General features: G+C 44.2%; 3 protein-coding genes across 5 annotated transcripts in view; all 3 read left to right on the top strand.

Moving 5' to 3' along the window:
* LOC117142610 (heparan-sulfate 6-O-sulfotransferase 2) overlaps nucleotides 1-15722 on the top strand; it is a 78595-nt gene extending 62873 nt beyond the window's left edge. Inside the window, exons 3-6 of the mRNA XM_033306692.1 lie at nucleotides 6880-7212; nucleotides 7286-7834; nucleotides 7896-8080; nucleotides 14893-15722. Coding sequence (XP_033162583.1) covers nucleotides 6880-7212; nucleotides 7286-7834; nucleotides 7896-8080; nucleotides 14893-15028 — 1203 coding nt within the window. The 3' untranslated portion in view covers nucleotides 15029-15722. The remainder of the gene's footprint in view (nucleotides 1-6879; nucleotides 7213-7285; nucleotides 7835-7895; nucleotides 8081-14892) is intronic.
* LOC117142609 (myosin heavy chain, clone 203) lies at nucleotides 10359-13362 on the top strand. Of its 3 annotated transcripts, none has more exons than XM_033306690.1 (2): nucleotides 10362-12501; nucleotides 12574-13362. In XM_033306690.1, the coding sequence occupies exons 1-2, from the start codon at nucleotides 10717-10719 to the stop codon at nucleotides 13207-13209; spliced, it is 2421 nt and encodes an 806-aa protein (XP_033162581.1). In that variant the 5' UTR covers nucleotides 10362-10716; the 3' UTR covers nucleotides 13210-13362. The 3 variants fall into 3 exon arrangements, with proteins under 3 accessions (XP_033162580.1, XP_033162581.1, XP_033162582.1); XM_033306691.1 differs by having other exon boundaries at nucleotides 10363-12501; nucleotides 12592-13362; XM_033306689.1 differs by having other exon boundaries at nucleotides 10359-13362.
* Nucleotides 15723-16774: 1052 nt separating the features above from the next.
* LOC117143505 (solute carrier family 22 member 3) lies at nucleotides 16775-19047 on the top strand. Its single transcript, XM_033308227.1, has 4 exons — nucleotides 16775-17374; nucleotides 17439-17593; nucleotides 17690-18316; nucleotides 18375-19047. The coding sequence occupies exons 1-4, from the start codon at nucleotides 16809-16811 to the stop codon at nucleotides 18923-18925; spliced, it is 1899 nt and encodes a 632-aa protein (XP_033164118.1). The 5' UTR covers nucleotides 16775-16808; the 3' UTR covers nucleotides 18926-19047.
* Nucleotides 19048-19324: the final 277 nt, after the last annotated feature.

Consider the following 19324-nt stretch of genomic DNA (forward strand, 5'->3'; position numbering starts at 1 on the left):
GTTTTTTTGTTTTTCTCAATTTTTTCTTCTGTTTTTTGCAAAATAAAGTCACTGTTTTATGCTCGAGGAAAAAAGGTAATTAAAATGTTGTTTTTTATGAGAAAAAAACGTCACATGTCATGGGGAGATAAAGTACTTTATTTTAAGTTACAAAGTTTGAAATTCTAGGATGCTATAGTGTTAAAGATTATAGTTATGTAGGTGTTCGCTTCGGTATCGAGTAGTCGTAATATATCATTTCACTCGATTGCTAGTTTCTATTTTGAAATTCATAACTCAAGGCTGAGAGATACAAAAGTGTAAAAACAAAAATACAGGCATTGATTTCGTCCTTATCCTTCGTTTCAAGCCATTTCACATCATTTACTTCCTTCGAACTGAGGCCTGGGCCAAGATTGATTTCGTTTGTGGTCTGTGTTTCAGTTTCGCTTGGGAATTGGGCGTGGGATTGGCAACGGGAATGGGTTCGCTCGGGTGGGATCTGGGTCTTTCCTTTCGCATTAGGCATCATCAAGGTCCCCCATTCGAATGCCCATTCACCGCATCCTCATCAGTTGCGCTTCATTGTGTTTTATTCGTTGCCGCTGTTATCGCATGTTAACACTTCATGGCAAATCCTAGCCAGCCAGCTAGCCATCCTGGCCTGATGTCCTTTCTCGTCATCATTGGAATGACCTTTCGTTTTGGGGCGTGTATGGCATGTAGGACTGTGGGAATCCCGACCACGCTTAGTTAGTTTCTGCCACACGCTTTGCGTGCAAAATGTCAAAATACATTTTACTCGGATTTATGGTCACTGGTCGCCAGCAAATGCTCCTCGCACTCCGCATCCTCGTTATACTATATATACATACATGTGGGATTTGTGCTTGTCTTTGGCTATTTTTGGGGATTTACACGCTTATCACACATACACACACACACCCAACACACATGTCCGGGACGAAATGAAAATATTATGCTACATTTCATTAAAGAAACATTCACACAAACGCATTCCCACATCCTTGAATGCTTTACAGCCACTTAAAATAGATTAGCTTTCAACGTTTCGGTCTCTTAGGCGAAACAAAACGGACTAAAAAAAAGGCAAAATGGAAATAATAAATGGCCCAACCATAATTCAAGTATTTTCCTGGTGGAGTTCCTTGCCTTCACATGCAATAGAAAAGCCATTGAAAACATAAGCAACTGTCAATGATTTAATGTCTGAGATCAGAAATAGTTATACGTGACAGGTCGCAGAAATGGCAGGTTCGAGGAGTCCCGAACAAAACGACACTTTGATAAATGAAATGGCAAACATTCGAAAGCCAACAACTTCTCAATCATGGTGCACAAAATCGGGGAAAAGTGGTCACAATGGCATGAAGACATCAAGAAGGTGGAAAATGAAAAACCATGATAAGAGAGTACTTCCATCTCGAGGAGAATCAATTTATTTGCCTTTTTCAGTCGAAAATCTTTAAGTCCCAGCGATTATGGACCCCAAGCCCGAAGAACTACTGAAAAGGATCTGTTCACTTGATGGCCAATCCAAGCCCCTTCATATTTCATTTCATTCGCCACGGCTTCTTGAGAGTTATGGCAGCATTGGGGCCCCAATCTCACATCACATCATCGTCTGCGAAAGGGCCAAACTAAAAATGCTCCTACGCCCCATGCGGCCCCATCATCGCAATCTGTGTCCTGCTGCTGCCGCAGCTATTATTGTTCCTCCAACTCGCCGTTGTTGGCCCACAAAAAAACAGGGCAAAAAGTATTAGCTGCCGCTCAATCGTTCTGCTGAAGAAAAAATCCTTGAACAAAAAAATAGGCAACGCAGAAAAGGGGTCAATGGTGGAATGAAAAAAAAAAGAATAACGCAAAATGGTTTATTTATGCAAATTATCAATGGGTTTTTGCTCTTCAAAAGATAGACGAGCCGTGAGGGCCGGCTGCTTTTAACCGAATTGCCTGCCAACTGAGTGACAGACCACTTTCATTCCATAGGCGTTCTCACGATGTGCAGCTAAGTCTTTAATTGAATAGTGGGCCGAAGACGAGAAGCCTCGCTGGTTGGGTCATTGTCCACCATCGGAGCAAGTTAAACAAGTGCTCGCGGGCAGCAATTGGCAGGAGCAAATGAGCAGCGCACAAAAGCAGGCAATAAAATATTTACATTGCTCGCTAATAGCGTGACTTGGCCTAAACCCACACTAGCTCAGGTGAATTGGAGTTGCTGGCTGATGCCAATACCTTAAACCCTGCCATGCCCGCAATCTACTCGATTTTCGTTGTAAATTTTACCCGCCACCGCAATTTCAGCTGCATATTTGTTCCAATGATAATCAAATGCAGGACCCTACCCTCATTTATCATTTGGCCAGTTTGGGTAATATTTTTTACCTTTTCCGTTTTCCGAAAATCCGAATGTCCGAGGCATAGGTCATAGTTCAGCTTTATCAACGCTGCACAAGGGCTTTTGCGTTGGCTGTTTACCTCTGCTGGCCCGAATGACGGCTTGAATGGCCCTTTGGCGGGTAACTTTCTATATCTGTCTGCGGATATTTGTACGTCCGAGTGGCTGTTGACCATTGGAATGGATTGGAGTGGAGTGGAGTGCCCGCGGCATTTGTAGCTAACCAATGACACCATTAAATGCAGCGGAATGTGGCTTTTTGCGCGTACTTACATGAAAATAATTGCTGCCAGAATATGGTTTGGCTTATAAAAATAACCAATTTGTTAGAATTAAAACGGTTCGTTGTTAAATTGTATTTTATTGGAGAAACTAAATTTTAAAAGGAAATGGAAAAAACAGTGCAAATGAAACGCCATGTAACTTACTTTTCTCTGTATTTATATTTTTAAACCTATTAGTTTTTATGATTTGTTTGCCGTAGCTAATTGTCCCATGAAAACGAGTTGTTTTGCCTAATGACCTAGAACGCGTGCTTTTAGTTTTATTTTTCATCTCACACAACGTCCATGTTGAATCGCCAAACAACTTTGAAGCTTTTTTTGCTATTTATTCTGATGGGTAGTTCTTTAGCTTCTCCGTTGAGTGAACGTAGGTGAGTGAAATACAACTTTACAACTGAATAACAGAAGCTATGTGCCTCAAATTCTTCAGCTTGCGGGGAAAACGAGGAGCGAGCCTGCATGCCCTGCACTGAGCCAAAATGCTCACATCCCTACATCGAAGAGCCCTTCTGCGTTTTCATTAAAAAGTGTCGGCTTGGATGTGCCTGCAAATTCGGATATATTCGCCATGATCTCGATAATCGATGTATTTCCGTAATGGAGTGCAAACTCCCAGTGCGACAGCTCAATGTTCCCGTTTGGTAAAGTGTATTAATTGGGATCAATACATTTCTTTTAGAATACTAATTGTGTTTTTTTTTTCTAATAACATCAAAATTAGAATTTACTTTACATATTTATACATTATATATATTTAATTTGTGTATTAATTTCAAAAGATATATTATTTCAACCATAAGTGAATAAATTCCTCTTTGGAGAAATTTCTGCATTCATTTCGAAACATAAATAATTCAAAGTACATCCCAGTTTACATAGGATACAATTTTTAGAGAATATGTTTACACCATTGTAAATTGTAGAGACTTCAAGTTTATGGCCGATGCCCATCCTCTACATTTCCAAAAGTCCTTGTCAATTTACATGCGACGAGATTTTTACAGACTTGTACTGCGTGCTCCATTTCTATTGCTGTTTCACCACTCAGTTGTAGCTCTCTTTTCTTTTATGACAATGGCACGGAATTGTATCTTGGGAATTCAACGTTGTTAGCAGCGAAAGTTTTATTGTTGATTTTTGCGGTGCTCGAGATTTACGACTCCGTCGGTGTGTCCTGACCCCATTTCAAGGGAACTTCCTTCTGCTTTTGGCTGGATCTGGTTTTTTTGTGACCAGTCGCCAGTTCATAAAGCATACAATCTTAAATCTGTGCTGCTTCTACAACATAAATATTAATTTAGCCGCAGTTTCCTACGCTCTTTTACGTTATTTTGACTTTGGCTGGCTCTGGCTTTTGATGTGTGTCATTTGTTTGCTTGCACTTTACTTTATGAATGGAAATTATTGCCGAGCATTTTTATATTTCGACTTGTTTTTATTGCTGGCTCAAATGGCTTCTTTGTTGGGTTTTATGAATGCAATCGGCTGCAGGATCGGATATTTTATGAAATCAACCTGTTCGGTTGATTGTTGATGGCATGTAATTATATTTAACAAAACCGGTAATGTCCCCAAGGAATCAAATTTACATTTATGGTTAATTTTGAGGGATTATTGTAATCACATTTCCAATTACGCGTAGAATATGCCCATTGTCATTTTTCAACTAGGTGCGCGCACCATTCAAATTGAATTACATCCTTTCAGATTGCAACAAAAAAAGGCCCTTCCAAATTATTCAGTCATTATTAAGTGGAAACGAAATATGTATGTTTGAATCCGAACGCAGTGAATATTTCGGCATTGCCGTGCCCATCAATTATTTATCATATTTTGTAAATTTCTATTGGCTCACAATTTGATTTCCCAGCGGAAATGCCAAAAAAAAGTGCACACATCATTTTGCATTTCCGCTAAGCTGAATTAAATGTTAATACTTCCGCTGTGTGTGCGCTCAATGCGCATAAATTTCTAACAAATTTAGCACATAATGGTTATTATTATATTATTTCACAAGGCTGGGCACCGATTTTCGGGGTAATAAAAGCAATTAAAGTCTGGGCAAAGTGCTCACACGCTGCCAGACACAAAACTGTTGTTATTATTATCATTTTTTTGTTGTGGAGGCTGTGGGCCTTTTGGGTGACTTCCATTTAAGTTATGCCGCCGTAGGACCGAAAATAAAATTAAATTACCCATTAGTGGTAGATTTTCGTCTCATTTTTCGACACACCAAATTGTATATTTAATGCGTATTCACGTGCTCCATATAAATTTACTGCGCTTTGAATTTATTGCTCGTCATTAAGCCGCTGGACATAATGTCTCGGATTTAATGTGCTTTGCCAGCGGGAAATCGTGTTTTCAAAAGCTCATTTCAAGTGCTAGTAACTGACTTGAGCCACTAAACAACCTGACAACAATATATCAGAAACAAATAAACGAAACGAGAGCCACCAGGGGGATTACGGCAAAGAGTCCTTTGACAGGACTGCGACGATATCCTCCGATATCCTTTCCTTTTATTTATTTCTGTATTATCGAATTGGTGCGCTGCGGTCGTGGGCACAATAAATTCAAAACTTTTCGCCCCAGGGCAGCACACCTTACAACTGGGTACTTCCCCCCTTTTCCCGTTTTCCATCACCCTTTGGTTTTCTGGACATTTAAATGGCCAACTTTTGTGGAAACAAGCTTACATGCACTCATGGTTCCACTCACACAGAGTTCGATGGAGCGCGGACTTGATGATTGGAAGGGAGGAAAGGAAAGGCCATGGCAACCAAGGAGCTCTTAATTCCTTATGGCCAACAGCGATTCCGCCTGCCTGCCAATTGTTTAATGAGCTGAGTTTTCCTCGCTTGTTTCTTATTTTTGCCGGTTTTCTTGTTGCGTGCTCTGCTCATTTCGGTTCCACTAAGCAGCGGAAATTGTTAGATAAGAGAATTTCACAAAAGTTGCTCATTTTAATCGAGAAACTTTTGTCTAGTTTGATTGCTAAGTGTGTGTGGCAGTCCCCAGACTTGTGGACAACTGAGGTCCTGTTTTATCATCCATTCAGGCCTTGCTGTGGGGTAAAATTGACAAATAATGATAACAACAAGGCGCAAAACTTATTCTAATTATAAAGTTTTGAAATGCAAATAGTTGGCTGTCCTAAAATGCTGGAATATTTCTATAGATGACATGACAGCAGATGTGTTCTATAAAAACAAACTAAAGTTGAATAAATCTGCCATTAACTTGATCTTATAGCTTATCACAGTGTTTACGTAGTGACGAAGCGCACCAGGCGACTGTTATATATGGCATATGTTATACAAACTTAGCGAACCTCGAACAACAAACTTCTTGGTTTAAATGATTGACTTATTTATTGGTTTTTATAACTACCACCTGTCATATAATAAATCTAATAAGAAAAGCCACTCAATCCAGTTGGAGACCAGGGCCACTTAATCATTCAGCCAATATGAATACGCCACTTTAAAACCATCCCCTAAATGGGATCGTAATATAGTTGTCAGCCTGAAAATATGCCACAAAACGCTTACTATCCCTTTGCTCTTTGGCTGTTTACACTTTTATCCACCACCATTGATATGATGGCCAGTAAATATTAAATATCTTCAAACAGCTCATATTCAATATAATTGTTGTGAGTGCAGTGAAATGGGGATAAACCCATGTTCGATATTAATAAGCCTTGAGTACGTGCCATAAATAAAAGCACACATTCCTCCATCAAGTAAATAAAGTGCGCAGACAAAGAAAAAAAAAGAAGGAAAATGCGAGCTGAGTGGGAAAATTTCACAAGCCTTCACTCTGCGTTAAATGAAGTTGCGTGTAGTTGGAGGACCAACCTGTGTCGAGCCAAAAATATGCATTTAATCCTGATGTGCATTTAATTAATGCGCAGAATAAACACTTCGCCACGCACACAATTCCGAACTTTTTGCAGTTTTTGCAGCCAATAAATTTACTTTAAGGCCCTTGGCGGTATTAAAAATTGAAGATGAGAGGGCGTTAAATATATTTGCACCCTGAGTGCAGTACATTGAATAAAAGTGGACTTACTCCATACATCGAAATGGGAATTAAGAGCTTTATTAAATGGGTATACGGTGTGTCGGCATTCCTTTCCATTGAACTCTGTGTAATATTTAATGTTTTCCCTCCTCGCTGTAACCGCAGGTATGCGCCCTATCCAAACGCGCCGTCATACTGCAGTCTTCGGATATCCTCGCCTATAATGAGCTCCCACTCCATCAGGCCAACAGCATTAATGGCAATGCGAACGGCAATGGCAACGGCAACGGCAACAGTGTGGGCGGCATCACGGCCATGGCCTCCAAGTCCTCCGCCCCGCAGAACATCATCGCCAATGCAGGGCTGAGCTACGAGGATGTGCTAAACGATGACTTCCAGTTCGACATGGATGGCCACGACGTGATGGTCTTCCTGCACATCCAGAAGACGGGCGGCACCTCGTTTGGCCGCCATTTGGTCAGGGATCTGGATCTAAAGGTGAGTTAGCTAAAGTAATTGATATATCCTAAAAAGAGCTTTAGTAACTGATATGTTTTACAATTATCTGCAGCGTCCCTGTGAGTGCCAGCGGCAAAGGAAGCGTTGCTACTGCTTCCGACCGCATCGCAATGAGAACTGGCTCTTTTCCCGCTACTCGACGGGCTGGAAGTGCGGCCTCCACGCGGACTGGACTGAGCTGACCAGCTGCGTGGACGTGGAGCTGGACAAGAACGAAGGGGAGACGGCCAAGCGGCGGTACTTCTACATTTCGCTGCTGCGACAACCCATTGCCCGCTACATGTCCGAGTATCGGCATGTGCGGCGTGGTGCGACCTGGAAGGGATCACGCCACTGGTGCCTGGGCCGCCAGGCCACCGCCGCCGAGCTGCCAGCTTGCTACAAGGGCAAGGACTGGCTGGACGTGGATCTCGACCAGTTCGCCGGCTGCGAGTCCAATCTGGCGGCTAACCGCCAGACCCGCATGTTGGCCGATCTCGCCCTCGTCGGCTGCTACAACAAGTCCTCGATGCCCGCCCATGAGCGGGATCGCGTGATGCTGGCCAGCGCAAAGCGCAATCTGGCCGCCATGGCCTACTTTGGACTGACTGAATATCAAAAGGTATGTTTGTATTGTCCATTTCAAAGGCTATAACTGATTTGGTTTGTTATATTTCCTTTAGATGTCCCAGTACATTTTCGAGGAGACTTTCAACCTGCGTTTCGCCATTCCCTTCGAGCAGCACAACACCACAATTTCGGCGACTGCTGTCCAGAATCTTCGACCCGACCAGAAGCGTCGCATCGAGAAGCTCAACAGTCTGGATATCGAGCTGTACGCCTTTGCCAAGACTTTGCTCTTTCAGCGGTGAGTACCACGCTCTGCCATCAGGATCTTTTCTTGCTCGCGACCTATGTATTGATATTTATAACACCCAGCTTAATTGGCTTATGTGCCGATAGAACATGGCTTTAGTTATGTTGTTTTCTGTGTGCTATTTACCCCTTGTTAGTTACAGTAGGAGCTAGTTTATCTGGTCGGCAGAAACAAGATCCAAAGTTGTGGGTCCGGTTTCCTGGATCCTTTACTGCGTAGCTTCATCGGGACGTTGCTCAAAGGTCGATGACTCAGGTCCACGTCCTCGTTTTTTAGTATCGTTTTGTATCCCATGAGGGTGCGAAACCCCTTTGATCTTCAGGGGCCAAGCCAGTCTTTTGTTGCACTCACTTTGTGTTGTGATGACATTGGCTCTGGCTCAGGAATAGGAAGAATGGATCCCATGGAAACATCATTAGATCGCGTTACCTTATAGCGCGTTCAATGAATGGCAGTTATGCATGGACAGGCATGGGAAAATTATGTTGAAGGTGTTGCGGCGTAGGGTAAATGTCATTAACATCATTAATATTACTGCGAGTCCTGCACATCATCGGATCAGCCAATTGTGAAAACCCTTTTCCGTACAATTTCCATTTTTATTAGAAGAGAGTTTGGGAAAAGCAACGAAATCTAAGTGTTTCCAAAATGCAAATGTTTGTGGGAAAATATTACCTCTATGAAACCAAAGGTACATATTATGTATATTGTTATGTACATATTATGTACATGCAATATATAAATTGACAAAGGTTATGAAGCACATATATCAATTAAAATGTACTTCTTGAGTATTGATATTCTATTGATTTCCAAACGATTTCCCTTGCTCTCCCTAGATTGTCTTTCCTTATGATAATTCTTTAGTTCTTGTCTTTGGCACAGCTGTGTGTGGCTGACCCACCCAGAATTTCATGCCTGTCTGCTTTAACCTAGAATTATCACCTCCCAGTTGCTAGAATCTTCCGGCCATTGTTTGTCATCAAAGGAACAACCAGCTGATCCCAGTTGGCAGTTGTGACAAACGCACTGGAGAAAAGAAGCGGAAAAATGGCAGGATGCACAGGCAGCTACCGCAGGATCAGCAGGATATCATGAGGGGGTTCTCTATCCAGATTATAGATGGCCGATTGCCTAACTGCTTGGCGATATCACATGAAAAATCAATTTTCCCGACGCATTTCCATTTTCCATGCAATTCAATTCGCCTCAATTTCATTCAACTCATTGCTCAGGCGCAACTCGCCCATTTCCGACGCATTTTCCTTTAATTATGCGGGCATCGGATTTCGTATCAAATTAACGAATTATGCTGGCTGCCAGCTGGGTTGGAGCTAACGGATGAGGCAGCCCATCCAGCCATCAGTTCGTATCCTTGTACTCGTACTCTCGCAATCCTCGAAAGCAATCGCATTTACTTGTAGTCCTCGAAGGGAAGGAGAAGCCCAGGCAGATGTGAGTGAGTGTGTCCCTGCTCGTCGGCTACGGCACATTTCCCATATGTACTTAAGTCGGGGAATGCGGAACACCGTCGTCGTATCTCCCCACCCCTACCCATCTTGCTACCCCCACTCCGATCTCGAACCCTCCTCGTGCTGTCTTGAACTACAATTGCAACATTTGCGCGCGCTAAAATGAAAACATTTCCTTTACATACACGAGGCCGACGTCTTGACAAACACACAGATAAGACGACCAGGGGATCAAGAACTGTGGCACGAACTACCACCAAATAAAAAAAATTAGGAGACATGCATATAACTCTGCTTACCTCAATTCTAGATACTCTTAAAAGAGGGCATTTTAGAAAATGTATAATATTATATTATTATTATTATTATTATGTGGTATTATTAAGTGGTAAAGATCAAAAGAATGATGCCTTCTGGCTTGTCTTATCTTGAATTAACATTATAATGTTTAAGAAATATGAAAATTTGGGCAGCTAAAATCAAAAAAATGCAAATCAACGTTTAGTAATTATATTATTTTATATCCACTGATTTTTATATTTTGTGGTAACTAAACAGGTTTAGTAAATTAAAAAGAGGGAAAAAGAGAGTACGAAATGAAAGCGTTAAACCATTTTTTCGTTTAAAGATCTCGGAAATACCCAACCTGACATGTAGGGTATATCCCACATAGGTGAAGCAATGCAGGATCGTTGAAGCGACCCCTGCTCGAGGGTTGTTTTCTTCGCCTCCCCTGGCTCTATCTCGTTCCCACACTCTATCCATCCCTTTTCCACTCGATCTGCCAGCTGGAGGTGATGTCTGCCTCAGCGATCTTGGACAGAAGGTGAGCTCAGTTAGGTTTTGACAGCGGAACGCGTAGGTACAGTGAAACGGGTAGCAACGGGATAGCGGGTTTAGTGTAGCACAGAACGGACCACAAAGTACAGAAAATATTAAAAACGACTACAGACTACGTTATTGTTAAACAGTTTACCTAAAAATCCTAAGGAAAAAATAACCAAATTAAACCGAAAGTTAAAGTTGTGTTTATGTTTGATCGTTGAGTTATTGTTATATCGAAAGTTAAACGAGCGTTGTTAATGAGACATTGAGACAAAATCCGAAAAGAATCGTTACCAAGTTAAACCGAAAGTCCAAAAAACAAGTTCGAAAATGTCTTTCTCCAAGGCCAAGTTGAAGCGTTTCAACGACGTGGATGTGGCCATCTGCGGTTCGCCAGCTGCGTCCAACAGCTCGGCGGGATCGGCGGGCAGTGCCACGCCCACCGCGGCTTCGGCAGCCGCTGCTCCGCCCACCGTTCAACCGGAACGCAAGGAGCAGATCGAGAAGTTCTTCAAGGACGCCGTGCGTTTCGCGTCCAGCTCGAAGGAGGCCAAGGAATTCGCCATTCCTAAGGAGGACAAAAAGTCAAAGGGATTACGCCTGTTTCGTACTCCTTCGTTGCCGCAGCGCCTGCGCTTCCGTCCGACTCCCAGTCACACGGATACGGCCACCGGAAGCGGAAGTGGAGCCTCAACAGCGGCATCCACTCCTCTGCACTCGGCTGCCACCACGCCCGTGAAGGAGGCCAAGTCGGCCAGCCGTTTGAAGGGCAAGGAGGCACTCCAGTACGAGATCCGTCACAAGAACGAGCTGATCGAGAGCCAGTTGAGCCAACTGGACGTGCTGCGCCGCCATGTGGATCAGTTGAAGGAAGCCGAGGCCAAGTTGCGCGAGGAGCATGAGTTGGCCACCTCCAAGACAGATCAGCTCATCGAAGCCCTGACCAGTGAGAATTTGTCGCACAAAGCTCTGAACGAGCAGATGGGCCAGGAGCACGCTGCTCTTCTGGAGCGTTTGGCCGCCATGGAGCAGCAGTTGCAGCAACAGCACGAGGAGCATGAAAGCCAAGTGGAGGCGTTGGTTGCCGAGAGCGAGGCACTGCGTCTGGCCAACGAGCTTCTGCAGACAGCGAATGAAGATCGTCAAAAGGTGGAGGAGCAGCTGCAGGCACAACTCTCTGCTCTGCAGGCGGATGTGGCTCAGGCCCGCGAGCACTGCAGCCTGGAGCAAGCCAAGACCGCCGAGAACATTGAGCTGGTTGAGAATCTCCAGAAGAGCAATGCCTCCCTGCTGGCCGACGTAGTCCAGCTGAAGCAGCAGATCGAACAGGATGCCCTGTCCTACGGACAGGAGGCCAAGAGCTGCCAGGCGGAACTGGAGTGTCTGAAGGTGGAGCGCAACACCCTGAAGAATGACTTGGCCAACAAGTGCACTCTGATCCGCTCGCTGCAGGACGAGCTTCTGGACAAGAACTGCGAGATCGATGCTCACTGCGATACCATCCGCCAGCTGTGCCGGGAACAGGCTCGTCACACCGAGCAGCAGCAGGCGGTGGCCAAGGTGCAGCAGCAGGTGGAGAGCGACCTGGAGAGCGCCGTAGAGCGCGAGAAGAGCTACTGGCGCGCCGAGCTGGACAAGCGCCAGAAGCTGGCCGAGAACGAGCTGATCAAGATCGAGCTGGAGAAGCAGGACGTGATGGTGCTGCTGGAGACCACCAATGATATGCTGCGCATGCGCGACGAGAAGCTGCAGAAATGCGAGGAGCAGTTGCGCAACGGCATCGACTACTACATCCAGATGAGCGACGCACTGCAGCAGCAGCTGGTGCAGCTGAAGCAGGACATGGCCAAGACGATCACCGAGAAGTACAACTACCAGCTGACTTTGACCAACACCCGGGCCACCGTCAACATACTGATGGAGCGTCTGAAGAAGTCCGATGCGGATGTGGAGCAGTACCGTGCGGAGCTGGAATCGGTGCAGCTGGCCAAGGGAGCGCTGGAGCAGAGCTATCTGGTGTTGCAGGCGGACGCAGAGCAACTGCGCCAGCAATTGACCGAGAGCCAGGATGCGCTCAACGCACTGAGATCCTCCTCCCAGACGCTGCAGAGCGAGGTATCGTTGAAGGAGTCCTTGCTCCACGAGCTGCTCGCCGGCGAGGCGGAGACGTTGGCTAAATTCAATCAGATTGCAAACTCGTTCCAGGAGCGCATCGATGGCGACGCCCAGCTGGCCCACTACCACGAGCTGCGCCGCAAGGACGAGACGCGCGAGGCGTACATGGTGGACATGAAGAAGGCGCTCGACGAGTTCGCCACTGTGTTGCAGTTCGCCCAGTTGGAGCTGGACAACAAGGAGCAGCTGCTTGTCAAAGTACGCGAGGAGTGTGAACAGCTCAAGCTGGAGAACATTGCCCTCAAGTCCAAGCAACCGGGATCCGCATCTCTGCTGGGAACACCTGGCAAGGCCAACCGCTCGAACACCACCGATCTGGAGAAGATCGAGGATCTGCTGTGCGACTCGGAGCTGCGTTCCGACTGCGAGAAGATCACCTCGTGGCTGCTCAACTCCTCGGACAAGTGCGTGCGCCAGGACAGCACCAGCGAGATCAACGAGCTCCTGTCCGCCGGCAAGTCCTCGCCCCGTCCCGCCCCCCGCACACCCAAGGCGGCGCCGCACACCCCGCGCAGTCCGCGCACCCCCCGAACCCCACGAACACCACGATCGGCGGCCAGCACTCCCAAGAAGACTGTCCTGTTCGCCGGCAAGGAGAACGTGCCCAGTCCGCCACAGAAGCAGGTGCTCAAGGCACGCAACATCTAGGCTATTCCTTTGTACCAACTACTCTATCGTACTATTATAAATTATATACCTTAGCTAAGATCCGATTCGAAATATAATCAATACACGTTGCACACAACACAGCCAGAGGTGTTTCTGAAATCTCTTTCGAACACACTCCGACTAAAGTCCAAATCTGATTGTTTTCTATCTTTCGCGATTGTGTTCTGGAAATATGGGACTTACCAAATCTCATCCAAATCTTACCAAATCTCTTCCATGAAAATCTGAAAAATGTGTCATTGAAAGTGGGTTTATTCTGACCTTCTTTAAAGCTATTTGAATTAAATATACTCATCTTTAAATGTAACGAAAATAATGAGTATGCATCAATTGCTTTTTCCATTTATTAGCCAATTTATACATATACGGTCAAATTGTTTGTAAAAAAAAGAATAAAAGGTATTCTGATCTAAAATATAGAAGTGTACAGTTTCATCATTATAAAGCAGCTTAGCTTGAACTGCGTTCTTAAAAGACGTCATATCTTGTATATGCATTCAAAAAAGCCTGTACATATAGAATCAGGAAATTGTTTACGTTTTTCATAACAACCCCGTGCAACTCGTTTTTGATTTCGATGTGGTGGAATTTTCTCATGCTGAACCTCCTCGTAGAAGTATGAGAAGGTAGGGGTGAGGGCTGCCATGCAATCCGATGGATTCTTGCGACGCTGATTACGCACACGTGTCCCTTGGCACCGCCTTATACCCGATGGTTACTCGATGGGAACGCTTCCAGAGTTGCGCAGTTCCTTAGTTCCTCGAGCGAATCGGAACAGCTGCGCCTGCGCTTCCTCCTCAAGGGTGGCTCAACTCAACCGTCTTGTAAGCAGGGGCGAAAAACGAAGGGAAATACCCGTGCACCACCAAGCAGCTCTGGTAGTTGCAAGCTCGCTTCATTAACTATGACTTAAGCCTGTTGACGGGGTTTTCCCTCACATTTCTTTGTTTTTCCGCTCCTTTTCCTTCCCCGTAAAAATCTCTGGCTGCCTGGCTGCCTGCATCCCAAGCGACCCTTTTGTCTTGGGCCGCATAATGGCCGCTTATGACCTTTGACATTTTCTGCAATGCTCACATTGCCCCGGGCAAGGTAACTGAAGAACTGGCCCAAGACATGGATTTACTCATTGTGCACATAGCTATATACAGCTGTACCTCGGGCAAGCTGCATCAACAATTGAAGGTTCCCTTTTTAATGGTGGGGTGCATATAGGAAACCATTCTATTGCGCAGAAGTAAATTGAGCAGCTTTTGTAGGATTGGAGGGCACAGTACAGAGTCGGGTCGGGTGGAAGTATTGCCAAGTTGCAGCGTAAATCCCTGAAGAAAGTAGATTATGCATTCAGGCAAACGGTGATTAAGATATTCGCCTACCTGAGGCAGTACGTGCAAGCATTATGTTTTTTTCAAAGGTATTTGCATTTCCACGGATCATATAAGTAATTATAAAGGACGCCTGAGCTATATAAAGTATATATAAGAAAAAAACAAGACAGAAATTCCTTTTGTTTGAACAATGCCTCTAATTCAAAGTATGTAACTAGAAATGATACTTTAAACTTATTAATTTGTTCCTCACTTACTACTTTTTAAAGACTAGCAATAACGCAGCATTTTAGATTAATTTATTTATTTTACTAATGACTATTGTTTTCGTTTTTAGTTTCGAACATCTGAAGGCAAAGGACACAAACTTTGAGCAGCGCTACGCCAATCTGGGCAACATCTACTTCAAGCAGGGCGTCACGGAATTCAACTGGGACAGCAACGTGGAGGATGGGCTCAGCACGGATCATTGAACTCGAAACCAAATATTACCGATTAGGAACTAGATGTAGGACACACCAACTCATAAATATGTAGCTGGGAAGGGCGGAATAGGGGGGTGGTCACTAAGGTTACCAATACGCAGAAGCATCAGCATAAAAATCAACCGAAGGACTTTAAACTAGCGATTAAGCATAATGTTAATTAAGCAGACAAAAAACAACTAGCGGACTTGGCTTGTTTCATTCGAACGTAACACAACTAAAGGACAAACGAGCAAAATCTCAGAGCGCATATTATCTCTAAACCTAAACCTAAGCAAAACTATAAAATCTATGACCATAACTGTACTCCTTGCTTAAGTCGCGCACCGAAAATTTTAGAAAATGTAAATACTTTGCATAAAATGTTTATTTCTTAAACGCGAGTTCCCTTTTCAAACATTGTGAGGTGCGAGCCCACTCGAATCCACTTTTCACCTTCACAACGCACCCACACAACTACACCGCCATAAATTAGATTAATTAATTAATTTGTAATACGTAGCTTTTCGTTTATTGTTACGCCAAGTCTCTGCAAAGCCAAATCCACACTTAGTCTAAGAGCATAGTGCTTGGAAAATGTTTTCGATCCAACAACGCATTTATTTTATTTTACTACTAGACATCACTGTAAATACTGCAGAATAAAGTTAAACGAAAAACATTTGAATTAAGAGCAATGAAATGCAATAAGTTTCGTCCTTTTTTACCTATCGTTTTCGCCAGTTGAAGTGAACATATGTAGATTTGTTTCACACATCATCATTATTTCAGACAATAACTAATTGGAGATTGATACCAAAATCGAAAAAGCAAAATTGATCAAACAAAGCCAACGAACTACACACAAAGCCAATTGCCTAATACATTATATAGAGCATTTCCCATAACAGAAGTAATGTAAAATATTTCAAATATTGATTAATTGCATTATAATCGATGGGGCACACGCATGGCCATTTTATATAGCAAGTATAAAAGAATACAATATTATTTGCGATTTCATGATTTTGGGAAACAAACAATTTTGTAGAAAGCAAACACACAATGGGAATAATATGAAAAAAAAACAAATGAAAGCAGGAAAATTTAATAAAAGATGAATTATTGAATATACAAAAACTGCCTTTATTTATTACTTTCATAAAAATTTGGTGAGCCAAGTTAAAAGGCATTAAAGGTATAAATGATTTGTGTTGCATTCTTTTAGGTGCTCCTATAAATAATAAAATAGCTAATGCTCTTTGAGGGGTGAGGTGAATATAAAAATTTAACGTTTAAAAGTTATTTATGTTTTACAAATATTCTTATTGCAAACGTGTTTATCGCTTGACTAGAAATACAAATATTTGTTGACTTTTCGGAGCTTTCTACTGCTCCAAATATAGATAGAGCAAAGCTTGTTGATAAATATAATTAACAAAACTACTGAAATTAATTAGTACCAGGGCACCGCGCAACAATGGAAAATTTATTTCTCCGTTTTAAAGACAATTAATCTTTATTAGGCTCTAAATAGAGCTTCCTCATTTTTTCAACGCCCCTACGTCATAGATGTAAAAACGCGGAGAAAACAAACCTAATAATAAGACATCACCCAGACGGAGCGCAAAATCTCCGACTAATTTGCACCAATTTGAGGTACAACTAAACGGAAGAGCAAACATAATTTTCCCTCCCGTCATTCCAAGCCCATGGGATCGATGAAAAATTAGCAAACTCAGTACGCGTACGTACGGCGAGGTGTAAGCTCCGATCGGTTAGCACAGACATGACGGATTCGCAGTCGACGGGTAGCTTTCCGAGGAAGTCCCCTCCAGAACTGGACGTGGTCGAACAGGTGAACGGCAGCTTTGGCCGCTGGCAGTTGCGCACCATCCTGCTGATATTCCTCTGCAAGATTCCAAGCGCATGGTTCACGGCCATCATTATCTATACGGCTCCGTATCCCTGGAAGGGGGAACTCGTCTGTCACCCGGCTGATTGGAATGTTAGCCGCTCGCAGGCGGAGCATGTTGATCGGAACCATCCCCTCTGGCAGGATGCACGCAGCACGGATCGACTCTTTAACGTGGACGTGTGCAATGCCTATTCCAACTCACTGGCCCGAGGATTCGTGCGTAGTCATGGTCAGGAGTGGAACGCCTCGGAATCGAAGGAACCAGGTGGCCAGTCGTCGCTGCCCTGTGAGCACGTAGAGCACCGAACTGACTACAAGTCCCTGATTAGTCAGTTCGATCTAATTTGCTCCCGTCGCGTTCTTGTGGCTCTGACGCAATCTTTTCACGCACTTGGTGCCCTGATTGGCGGACTCATGGCCTACTCAGCACTCAAGAAGTATGTATTTGATAAAAATATTTATATTATTTCATTGTGATAACTCGGGTTTTTTATTCTTAAGAATCAGTCCGCGTCGCTTGATGTTGCTGGGCATGATTGGACAGATATTTTGTGGTAATCTCACCGGCTTGGTGGACACCTATCAGTTGCACATCTACTTCCGCTGTCTCACTTCCATATTTTGTGCTCTCATGTACACTTCCGGGCAATTTATATGTAAGTATGGAAGTATCAACACAGTAACTTCCATTTAAGCTTGATCTGATCAAATCAAAAGACCCAAGACACGAACTTATTCACTTTTCTTTTTAGTGAACGACATAACCTCGGGTAAGGCTCGCATCATAGTGGTCACCTTATCGGAGCTCTTCTGGTCCATGGGTCTCGTCCTGCTGCCCGCCATATCGATATATTTCGACAACTGGAGCTACCTGTACGTGGCCATCTCGTCCTCCCTCATTGTGCTGGTATGGCTGCATCGTTGGATAGCTGATGCTCCTCGCTGGCTGCTCCAACATCAGCGGGTGGAGGCTGCGCTGCGTCAGCTGCTGGAATCAGCCACATACAATAACCGAAAGGTTCCACTTACCCTCGATGTGCAGCTCACAATATACGCCAATGACCTGGACCAGAAATCCAAACAGAAGCACAGCTACTGCCAAGTCTGGGATGGCGAGACGAAACGCAGCCAGCTCGTGTACATCCATTTGATCTGGGGTGGTGCTATGGTGCTCTACAACATCATTCTGTTGATGATTCGAAACCTGGGCGCCCAACAAGTGCATGTGAACACAGCGGCCATGGGATTTGCTGAGATGGTGGGCCTTTTTGTGGGCCTATACCTGATCCTGTACACGCGTCGTCATTGGCGGTGGGCAGGAAATCTGATGATTATAGCTGGTCTCAGCACCTATCTGATCTGGTTGCTGCCCGAAACTGGTGAGCATTGTAAAGGATATCGAATAATTACATTTTAAATGGGATAATCTTTTTACAGAACGCAATTCGCGTCGCGTGGGACTGGAACTGGTGTTTTGGCTTATATTAAAGATAGCCAACTCCGCCTCGATTGCAGTGCTGACCACCTGCACCAGTGAGATTGTGTCCAAGGAGAAGCGGGTGGTCCTTATGCTTTCCGTGATCTCATTTAGCCGCGTGTGCCTGCTCTTCTGCCCGTTTCTGAGCTGTCTCACTGTCATCCACCACCTGGTCCCCATCACCATCCTGGCCACCATGGGCTGGATTTACGGCTTGGCCCTGCGCCGCCTGAACCGCTACTACTGGAACACGGAACAGCCCCAGATCAGCCAGGTGCCCACGCCCAACACCTATCGTCGCCAGTCGGCCATCATCCTGCGCCGCTGCAGCACAGTGAGTTCGGATTGCAGTGCCTACAGCAATGAGCTTCTCAGCAACTTCGAGCGGAACATGGCAGTTAGCATAGCCGACATTTGGCACATCAATTTCCATCCCTCCAGCGAGATCGAGATGGAAGTGGATCAGAGTGGTCCGGAAGCTCACAGAGCGCACAGCTCGGAAACCATTTGAAGAGCTTTTGCGTAGCCCGAAAGTAGGCTTTGATCGATCTTAAGATATTAAGTCATTTGTATAAAGTGTACACTCAATTATTCGGTGATTATTAAAATAAATGTTATATTATCTATTATGTATTATATTTTTGATTTATGTTTTATTTTTCCCTCAATATATCTTTTAAAAATTCTAATTCGAGTGATTGATGTAAACATCTGGATCCAAAGACCAGATGTTTATTGAATTTCGCCATAAAATTAAAGTCGATCATTTCACGTCATATATTGCTAATTTAATTATTTATTTCTTCTGTTTAGAGTCTTCAGAAAGCTCTTAATTAGCAAACGGTGAGTAAATAATTAGTCCGAATTAAACTGATTTAAATGACATACTTATGATAATAAAATTGTGATG

Source organism: Drosophila mauritiana, chromosome 3R (assembly GCF_004382145.1).
Source record: "Drosophila mauritiana strain mau12 chromosome 3R, ASM438214v1, whole genome shotgun sequence".
Classification (NCBI taxonomy): domain Eukaryota; kingdom Metazoa; phylum Arthropoda; class Insecta; order Diptera; family Drosophilidae; genus Drosophila; species Drosophila mauritiana.

Excerpts from the sequence above, each read along its gene's own strand:
- LOC117143505 (XM_033308227.1), top strand. The coding sequence starts at position 16,809 with ATGACGGATTCGCAGTCGACGGGTAGCTTTCCGAGGAAGTCCCCTCCA. Across the intron at positions 17,375-17,438 it reads GCCTACTCAGCACTCAAGAA|AATCAGTCCGCGTCGCTTGA; the intron begins GTATGTATTTGA and ends TTTATTCTTAAG. Across the intron at positions 18,317-18,374 it reads CTGGTTGCTGCCCGAAACTG|AACGCAATTCGCGTCGCGTG; the intron begins GTGAGCATTGTA and ends ATCTTTTTACAG.
- LOC117142609 (XM_033306689.1), top strand. The coding sequence starts at position 10,717 with ATGTCTTTCTCCAAGGCCAAGTTGAAGCGTTTCAACGACGTGGATGTG.